Genomic DNA, 9,543 nt, shown 5'->3' on the forward strand with positions numbered 1-9,543 from the left:
TCAGTGGCTCTGCCTACCTCACCAGGTATGGACCTGTGAGATCTCTCTCTGGACCTATAAATCAGGACAAGGAGGGCACCCTAACTGGGAAACACGGCCAGGCACCCAGGGGCTCTCAGTAAAACGTGTTTAATGAAGCTACGCAGGCCGGTGACCCTCGGCCCACAAGCCCATATAGAAACTTTCCCTGCCTTCTCCCCACCTCTTCCCTATCCTTGGCAGATTGCTAATCCCTCCCCCTTGAGGCAGAGGTTCGGGTTGGTTGGGCCCAATTCTCCTCCAAACAATTTACTCTGACCCTCATCCCCAGCCCCTGACTCTTCAGGCCTAACCAACACCGCTCCCACCTTCTCTGACTAATCCCAAACTAAATCCAAGTGAGGTGGGCCTAGGGTGGCCAGCTTAGGGAACTGTGGGGTTGGGGGGAGGAGGTTGGGGCGCTGGCGAAGGAGCCCTCAGTGTTGGGGATGAAGGCAAACGCTGGAGGCTCCACCTTCTGCCCTTCCCTCCCCGCTCCCCCTCCTCGCTCCCCCTCCTTCCTTCCCCAGCCCTCGGAGGGCTCAGCGCTCAGTTAGTCTCGGGTAGTCGGACCAGGGTGGTTGGTGGTAAGGATTCAGGCTCCGTCCAACCGAGGCCTTGGCCTGAGGCTCCTGGGCCCCAGCCCCTCCCTCTTAGCTCTGCCAGCGTCCCCCCCAGCCCCGAGCTGGACCGCACACCTTGGGACACGGTTTTTCACTTCCTAAGGACAAGCCCCAGACTGGAAGAGAGGTCCGAGGAGGTGAGTAGGCGCTCCTCTCAGCCAAGCCCGCGCCTTGGAGCCCACAGTGGGGTGAAAAGAAGCTGACACCCATCTGCCCCCACCCATCTCCTCTAGGCCCCGTCGGGCTGGGGGCAGGCAGAGGGGAAGAGGGAAGGTGAGCGAAAAGGTGGGAAATTCCAGGAGCAAGGATTAGAGCGGAATAAAGAGTCCGTTTTTCTTCCTTTCCATCAACAAACCTCCACCCAAAAGAGGTTTTAAAAAACCCAAACCCACCCACACCCAGAGACGGTTGGGACCAGGTGGTGGGGAGGCGGAGGTGGGACGCGTCGACCTGGGGGCTGGCATTTGCCCGGGCCCCAGGGCTGGAACGGACTCCCAGACCTGGGAGGGCCGCCACTGCGGGCGCCCGGAGCTCGGCCGGCGCGACCACGCCGCCCACCGCGCCCTCCTCCCGTCCAGGTGGGCGTTGGACTCTTCTCGAGGACCCCGGCGTCAGGCCCCGGGGAGGCGGCCGAGGCGGAGGCGGCCGGGGGCGACATGGCGGAAGAGCAGGACCTGTCCGATGTGGAGCTGAGCCCCGTAGGCTCCGAGGAACCCCGCTGCCTGTCCCCAGGGAGCGCGCCCTCGCTGGGGCCCGACGGCGGCGGCGGAGGCTCGGGCCTGCGGGCCAGCCCGGGGCCTGGCGAGCTGGGCAAGGTCAAGAAGGAGCAACAGGACGGAGAGACAGACGATGACAAGTTTCCCGTGTGCATCCGCGAGGCCGTCAGCCAGGTACTCAGCGGCTACGACTGGACGCTGGTGCCCATGCCCGTGCGCGTCAACGGCGCCAGCAAGAGCAAGCCGCACGTCAAGCGGCCCATGAACGCCTTCATGGTGTGGGCGCAGGCGGCGCGCAGGAAGCTGGCCGACCAGTACCCGCACCTTCATAACGCCGAGCTCAGCAAGACCCTGGGCAAGCTCTGGAGGTGAGCACCCGCCCCGCTGTCGGAGGTGGGGGGTGACTAGAGCGCTGGCCCACGGTGGCATTGACTGGTCCTTCTCTTGGGGCAGTGCCCCCTTGAATGGGGACCATGCTCACAAGTTTCCTCTGGAGGTGGGATTCCAACCCAGGAACTCAGAACTCCAATGGCCTAGGCGGCCCAGGCGGGGTGTCCCCACCCGGGGCGTCCCCACCCGGGGCAGCAGGCTGTACAACACCCTCTTGTGGCTGGAATTCTAGTGTTGGCAGGCGGGGTGCCTGAGTTTCTTGAGGGAGTGAAGATGAGAAGGAAAGGATAGGATGAGGGGTCCACACCATAAGCCTTCATTAACACCCCAACACACATGTTCAAGGGTGCCACTGGCAGCCAGGTCTAGTGATAGGGGTGGAGAAATGGACAGGAACGCCTGGGAAGAACTGGTGGCCTCGGCAAACAGTGAGGAGGGACAAGTGTGGAGGGCCAAATGTCAGTTGGAGACCCCATCCTGTCCCATCTGAGTTCCCTCTGCCTCCTTGACCCGCCACCCTCTCCCAAGCTAGGGCCTTCTTCATCCCCTGGGGGAGGGGCACACAGAAAAGGCCTCCTCCCACACTCTGTCCCAGAGCCACCAGGCTGGCGCCATCTTCCCTCCCAGGGCCCCACCCAGGGTTGAGTAACCTCCTCCCTCCAGGGCCTGGGAACTGGGGCCGAGCACCCTGGTCAGGAAGAAACCTTGGTCTCCTACCCACCCTGGGTCCTTCAGAGCCCAAGCCTTTGAGGGGAGAACATGTCCCAGGAACCACCTGAGTAGCACCAGTATGAATTTGTGGAGCAGGGCAACTTCCCTACCCTCATCCCCAGAAGTCCTGGGGGCACCAGGAGATGCAATCCTGTGAGGTCACCTGACCCAGCCCACTCGGTTGATTGCCCACAGTTAGGCCCAGAAAGGCAAAGGAGTCAGAGCGGTCATGGAGCAAGTTGGTGGCAGAGCCAAGACCTAAACCGTGCCTCCTGAGTGTTCTCCCCTACACCGCCCTTGCTCTTCGCAGTGGGTCAACCTAAGAAATGGTCCAGCAGGGGATGGGCAGAGGAGAACATGGGTGAGGGGAGCCCCGATTTCAGGAAGTTTGGGCTTTGTTGGAGAGACTGGCCTCCTGCCCCTGCTGTCCCCTTCACAGCCCCCAACATAAGCGAGACTGGATCTAGAAGGCCAAGGACTTAGGGTGGTAGCACCAGCCGTCCAGCCCTGTTCGGTGCCATGGGGTTTGCTGAAGGCCCCTTTCTCCTGCCTCTCTCAGCCCTCCACACTCTAAGGCCCCATCCTGGGAAGCTTTCAGCCCTGGCTCAGTAGTCAGTCTGCTGCATGGACCCTGAGGGTCAGCTCTGTCCAAGAACAGAGTTCTCAGTGAGCTCCTCTACTCCTGGTCCATCCAGTCCCAGGTGGCGATCGACCCAGACCGACCTTTAGTGCTATGGGACAGAGAAGAGTTGGCTAAACAATCAGGAGAGACAGACAGACAGAGCAAGCTGGAGATGTGGGGGGCAACCCACAGAGTGAGCCCAAAGTAAGAATGGACACCATGTCTCCCACCACCTCTATTGCCGTGGACTTGACAGTAGTAGACCGTCCATGTCCTTGTCCCAGGTCCCGCAGCCCAGAAGCCTGGCCTTGGGCTCTATTCAAGAGGACTTGTTCTAGCCACCACATTCAAGCTGAGGGCTGCCCATGGGTGCAGCCGGGGGTGGGGTAATCAGGAAAGTAGGAAGAATAGTGGATGGTAAGACCATAGCAGGGATCAAAGACTGTGCCCACAGCCCTGGGTGAGAGCTCTCTGAGGCACCAGATGTGGGTGGGCTGGTCAACTAGCTCTAGCTGCCCCAGGGATTGCTCCTAATATTGCCCCAGACCCACCATTCCCAGGACATCAGAAAGAACTAGAACGCCGGGGTCTTGGAACTGAAAAGACCTATAGACAAGTGTGTGGCGTGCTGAATCACCCCAGAGCCCAGCTCCTGGCTGCCTTCCTGTGTGAATCCTGACACATTAACCTCTGGGAAAGGATAGTGAGGTGCTTGGTCACATGGCAGTAGGCGCAAAGAAACCGGAAAGGGTGCCTTGGGCTGGAGTTTCAGCCCTGGGGAGGGCTCATCTGGCCCCTCCTGGCCCCTAGCCCACAGGCCCCAGCCCCAGGAAAAGTCTTGTGCCCTTGTTCTGAGAGGAGGAGCCAGCATAAAAGTCAGTGTCCCCCTCCACGCCTGGGAAGCTTCCAGTTTTGATGAGGAGATCAGTGTACCCTTTCCCCCTCCCCCCACCCACTCCACCACCCCACCCCACCCCACCCCACCCCCGGCCTCATCCCAAACCTTGGAGATCAAGCACCCATGAGGACTGGGTGTAGGACAGAAGGGTCATGGCATTGTTGGGTGAGGATTGGAGCAGGAGTTAAGGTCAGATCGGAAATTGGGTGGGAGAGATGGGGCAGTTGGGTTTGGAGTTAGAAGCTTGGATAGAACTGAGGCCGTGGGGGAGAGGGAGGCCTGAGACTGCTGGAGGCCGGGCTGAGGTTGGACTGGGATCGCAGATGGTGGTGGACATTGAAGATTGAAGTTTTTTTAGAGTTAGGGTCAGTCATCTTCCCTCTCTTCTTGTCATTTGTCTTGCTGATTTGCACGGGGCTGCCAGCTGCGCAAAGGGCACAGAGAACATTGGGTGAGAGAGGTCTGAGGCAGGTAGCAGTAAGTTCAGTCTCTTAGCCTTTCTCATGACACCCTGAGGACCTGCTCTACACCCCAGGACCCAGGCCTCAGAGGGGCTTGGTTGGGGGTGGGGGAGCTAAAGGGACCTAGATTGGGACCTCTTTCTGTCCTGGAAGTGGACACTAAGAATGGTAGGGTCTGGTCAGAGTGAACCTGGGAGAAGACTCGGGCTGCGACTAGCTGAGCTCTCAGGAATGCTGATGCTGCAGGTGCCTGGTGTGACCACCCCCTCCCTCCTGGGGTGGAAGACCTGACCCTCTGCTGCCTGAGGGAACATGGTACCATTAGGGATAGGAAGTCAGGGGACATCTGGGGAGAGACTTTATGAGGAAGGACAGACTGATGGACTCTCCCTGGCATCTAGAATACTGAAAGTCTGGGTCCTTCCAAAGAGGGACAGGGCAGTCCCACTCTCCTCTGCCCCTCTGCAAGATACACCATTCTGCCTTTTTGCCCTAGGGCAGCCAGGCCTTGAAGATCCCCTCCACCCTGCCTGAGGCTGGAATTGGGGGCAGGGCAACTGCCCTCAGGGCTGCCTTCCATGGGCTGGGCTGGAGGGAGTGGAGGGTCTGTCTGCTCTTGGCCCAAAGCCTAGCTTCTGAAGAGGTATATGGTCTCCCCCAGAGGTCTTTGACCCCCTTGTAATGAAGGGAACTCAGGCCCTGCCCATCTCTGCACCCAGCGCACTGTTGTTGTTAGGTGCCCTCGAGTTGGTGCACAACAGCATGAAACACTGCCCAGCACACCGGAACTCACAAAATCAGTATCCCCGAGTTAATAAGGAGCTCTGGTAGCGTAGTGGTTACGGTTGAGTCCGGCTGCTAATCTCAAGATCAGCAGTTTGAAACTACCTGCTGTTTCAAGGGAAAATGAGGTTTTCTGCTCCCATAAAAGATTTACAGCCTCAGAAACCCTATACAGGCTTGCTATGAGTTGGAACCAACTCCACAGCACATAACCCTCTCCCCAGCAGCACTAGTACAGCACCTAGGTTTAGTGGGTAGGGGGCGAGCTGTCAGGCCCCCACATCCCATTATCTCCGCCTCCTCCCATCCTAGTGCAGGGGGATTTCCATCCAATTTCCTAACTGAAAGAATTAAAGTCCAGAGGAGTAACTAGCCCAAAGTCACATAGCTGGGAAATAGGAGAACCTAGTTCAAACCCAAAGAAACCCTGGTGGCATAGTGGCTCAAGCATGGTGCTAGTAACTGCAAGGTTGACGGTTCAAACCCACCAGTATCTCCAAGGGAGAAAAATGAGGCAATCTGTTCCCCTAAAGATTTACAATCTCACTAACCCTAAGGAACCAACTCCATGCACACAACAACAACAACAACCCTAAGAAACCAGTTTCGCTTTGTCCTGCAGCGTCAGTATGAGTTGGAATTTGCCTCAGTGACAAAGGGTTTGGTTGGGATTCAAATCCAGTCATTCCTGAAGCCCACGCTCTTCCCCCCACACCCCCAACACCATGCTGCCTCTCTGTTTCCACGTCCCCAATCCCTGGAGCTCACCCCACTTTTGTTGTTGTTAATGTGTGTCGTCGAACCGGTTCTATAGCGAACTGTATCAGGTTTCCAAGAACAGATAGTTTGAACTGTCAACCTTTCCATTATCAGCCCAGTGCTTATTTACAGCACCACACCACCCCATCTTTAGACAACTTGAATGATTACATTTTCCATTCCTTGAACTGACCACCGTCCCCTGGTAACCACCATTCCTACTCCCAAATCAGGGCCACCATATCAACTTCTCTCTCATTCCAATCCCAGAGAGATCCCAGCCCTGAAGGGCACAGTGCTCACCCCCGGGGCCTGACCCCCTGGACTCTCAACTGGAGGCCAAGCCAGTCCAAGGGCTCTGGCACTCATGCTGGCCCCTCTGTGCCCACCCCACCCCCTAGGCTGCTGAATGAGAGTGACAAGCGCCCCTTCATCGAGGAAGCCGAGAGACTCCGCATGCAACACAAGAAGGACCATCCGGACTACAAGTATCAGCCCCGGCGACGGAAGAACGGGAAGGCGGCCCAGGGGGAGGCTGAGTGTCCAGGTGGGGAGGTGGAGCAGGGCGGGGCGGCTGCCATCCAGGCCCACTACAAGAGCGCCCACCTGGACCACCGGCACCCAGGAGAGGGCTCCCCGATGTCAGACGGGAACCCTGAGCACCCCTCAGGTAAGTGCATCAAGGGGGCTGCGAGGGGCTGGTGACAGAGCTGGGGTGGGGGTGGGAGGGGTGAGCCTAAACTGTACAAGGAGGAGGGGGCTGGATGCTCCACAGCTACCCTGGTCCTGGAGAGGACCCAGCGTGAGGTTCAGGGCCCTTGGGAGCTTAGCGGTCTCCACGCTCCAAGATGCAGTTGGGCTAGATTGCTCTTGCCAGAGTGTTGCTGCTGGGTGGGACCAGTTATGGGGACTAGACAGCCACAACAGGGAGAGGGTCTAGGAGGGTTTTGAGAAGTGGGGGGTGGGGAGTACTTATTGCCTCTTGTTCCCCTCCTGGTGCAATGCGGAGACGTGGTATGTGACGTTGGCCATCTTATTTGATTCTCATTAGTGGCTGTGATAGTAACAGGGACAGAGCCCTGCTGGTTACCACTTTGCTAGGGTACTACATGTGTGTGAATGCATGCAGTCCTTACTAACAGTGTGCTGATGCCGGGGCTGCTCCCAGGAGACTTCCAGAAACCAGTCACACAGCTGAGCTCTGAGCTCGGGGTCTGGCACACAGGGAGAGAGCATGGCGTGCCTTTAGAAGACCTGCTCTCAACACCTGCTGGGGGACATGATTGCTAAGGAGGAATCTTCCTTCTGTCCATCTCCCAGTCAGGCTCTCTAGATATATTCAACTGCCCGCCAGACTCTGGTCTAGAAGGATGCCACGGCCAGTTGGCATTCACTCTGTTAGTCTGATAAGGAGCTAGTTAAAAGCCAGGGTCATGTATACGTGACTGGGATTCAAACCTAGGCAGGTCCCTCAAAGTCTAGGGTCTTGACCAATGCAGGATTCAGCACTCCTTCTGGTCTGATGAGGAGGCACAGGCTTACCCACAGGGAGCTCCTGGCCTCACAAGACCATGGGCATGTTCTCTGTGTGGCGGGATCCCCATTCTGGACATCCGTCCCCAACACAGACACAGCTTCTCCACAGCTTCCGAGACTCAGGGACACACCTCCTGGTGTGTGTGTACCTGCTTTTTCTCACACTCAAGGCCCAGTTCACATACCATCATCTATGCGACCTTCCCAAACCCCCACGGCAGAGGGGTACCATCTCCTCTGACCCAAGTCCTTGCATACCCAAAAGGTCACAGCTCCAATCATGTGGGTATCAGGGTCGCCCCATTAACCATGAGCTTTTAAAGACTGGGACCTATGTTATTTATGTTGAGATACACAGCACCAGGCCCAGTGCCTGGTGTGTAGCAGCGTCCCATGGTGCTTGCTGAATGAATATGTGAATGAGGAAAATAGGAGTGATGAAGGAAGGCTAGAGCTCCTTGGTTATGTACTCCACACAGCAGAGTTAGGCAGCTGGGAGGGTGATCTGTGGGGTTAGAGTGAGAGGCACAGGAGCTGAACCGGGGGAGGAGGACTGGGAGTGGAGGGGCACAGGCAGGGGGCTGAGAGGAGATCCAGGCAAGTCAGCCACAGTTGAGCAGGAGGCTAGAGTGACGAGGGCAGTGAGAACAGCAGGTCAGGGGCCATAAGGCCAGAGCACAGTGGGCCTCCTCCACAGCAAAGGAGGCTGGGAGGGCAGAAGGGCCCTGGCAACTGCTTCAGGGGATATGGGGCAGAACTTTCCAACAGGAAACACAGCCAGCCTCTCCAGGAAATGGGATTCCTGCACCCGGTGGGAGACAGGGCCCATTCCTCACCTCTGAAATTCTGTAAACAACTAGGACCACTGCAAGAGCATTCCATAAACAAATACCAACTCAGGCCCAAAACGTGAAAGTTTTCAAGGTCATGGTCAGAATCCGTTGGTGCCATGTGCCTTCTGACCTTGTATCCCCCACCCCCGTCTTCTTTCCCTCTCTTCACCCAGGCCAGAGCCACGGGCCACCTACCCCTCCAACCACCCCAAAGACAGAGCTACAGTCGGGCAAGGCAGACCCCAAGCGGGATGGGCGCTCCTTGGGGGAGGGCGGGAAGCCCCACATCGACTTTGGCAACGTGGACATCGGTGAGATCAGTCACGAGGTAATGTCCAACATGGAGACCTTTGATGTGGCTGAATTGGACCAGTATCTGCCGCCCAATGGGCACCCGGGCCACGTGGGCAGCTATTCGGCAGCTGGCTATGGGCTGGGCAGCGCCCTGGCTGTGGCCAGTGGACACTCTGCCTGGATCTCCAAGCCACCAGGTGTGGCTCTGCCCACGGTCTCGCCACCTGGTGTGGATGCCAAAGCCCAGGTGAAGACGGAGACCGCAGGGCCCCAGGGGCCCCCCCACTACACTGAGCAGCCCTCCACCTCCCAGATTGCTTACACCTCCCTCAGCCTGCCCCACTACGGCTCCGCCTTCCCCTCCATCTCCCGCCCCCAGTTCGACTACCCTGACCATCAGCCCTCAGGACCCTACTATGGGCACTCGAGCCAGGCCTCCGGCCTCTACTCGGCCTTCTCCTACATGGGGCCCTCACAGCGGCCCCTCTACACAGCCATCTCTGATCCCAGCCCCTCAGGGCCTCAGTCCCACAGCCCTACACACTGGGAGCAGCCTGTATACACGACCCTGTCCCGGCCCTAAAGGGGACCCTGTCACCACCACCCTCAGCCGGGCTCCTCCTGGGTATTGCACCCCTTCCCCAATTTTTGTTCCCTATTTCTTGTCCATCTCGGACCTGGAGGTGGCTGACGACCGAGGGAAAAAATTCTGTTAGGCAGCCCGCCCTCGATGACGCCACTGAACCCCATGCAGACCCCGGCCTGGGGAAAGCCATGGGCTGCTAGGCTGGACTGAGGAGAAGGAGGATGGTTGGCACCCCCAGACTGAAAGACAAGGGGCTGCACCTTCCCCCAGGAATGACCCTCAACCCCAGGACCTGAGAAGGACCCGTTTTCAC

General features: G+C 58.2%; 1 protein-coding gene across 1 annotated transcript; it reads left to right on the plus strand.

Annotated features, from left to right (window-relative positions):
- Positions 1 to 590: 590 nt before the first annotated feature.
- Positions 591 to 9,543, plus strand: SOX10 (SRY (sex determining region Y)-box 10). Its single transcript, XM_006865195.1, has 4 exons — positions 591 to 778; positions 1,220 to 1,725; positions 6,383 to 6,651; positions 8,524 to 9,543. The coding sequence occupies exons 2-4, from the start codon at positions 1,298 to 1,300 to the stop codon at positions 9,225 to 9,227; spliced, it is 1,401 nt and encodes a 466-aa protein (XP_006865257.1). The 5' UTR covers positions 591 to 778; positions 1,220 to 1,297; the 3' UTR covers positions 9,228 to 9,543.

This window comes from Chrysochloris asiatica, unplaced genomic scaffold (assembly GCF_000296735.1).
Source record: "Chrysochloris asiatica unplaced genomic scaffold, ChrAsi1.0 scaffold00076, whole genome shotgun sequence".
Classification (NCBI taxonomy): Eukaryota; Metazoa; Chordata; class Mammalia; order Afrosoricida; family Chrysochloridae; genus Chrysochloris; species Chrysochloris asiatica.

What these genes read in the sequence shown, in the direction of transcription:
- SOX10 (XM_006865195.1), top strand. Translation starts at nt 1,298, where the DNA reads ATGGCGGAAGAGCAGGACCTGTCCGATGTGGAGCTGAGCCCCGTAGGC. An exon ending in ACCCTGGGCAAGCTCTGGAG is followed by an intron (nt 1,726 to 6,382) that starts GTGAGCACCCGC and finishes CCCACCCCCTAG; the next exon opens with GCTGCTGAATGAGAGTGACA. An exon ending in GAACCCTGAGCACCCCTCAG is followed by an intron (nt 6,652 to 8,523) that starts GTAAGTGCATCA and finishes CTCTTCACCCAG; the next exon opens with GCCAGAGCCACGGGCCACCT.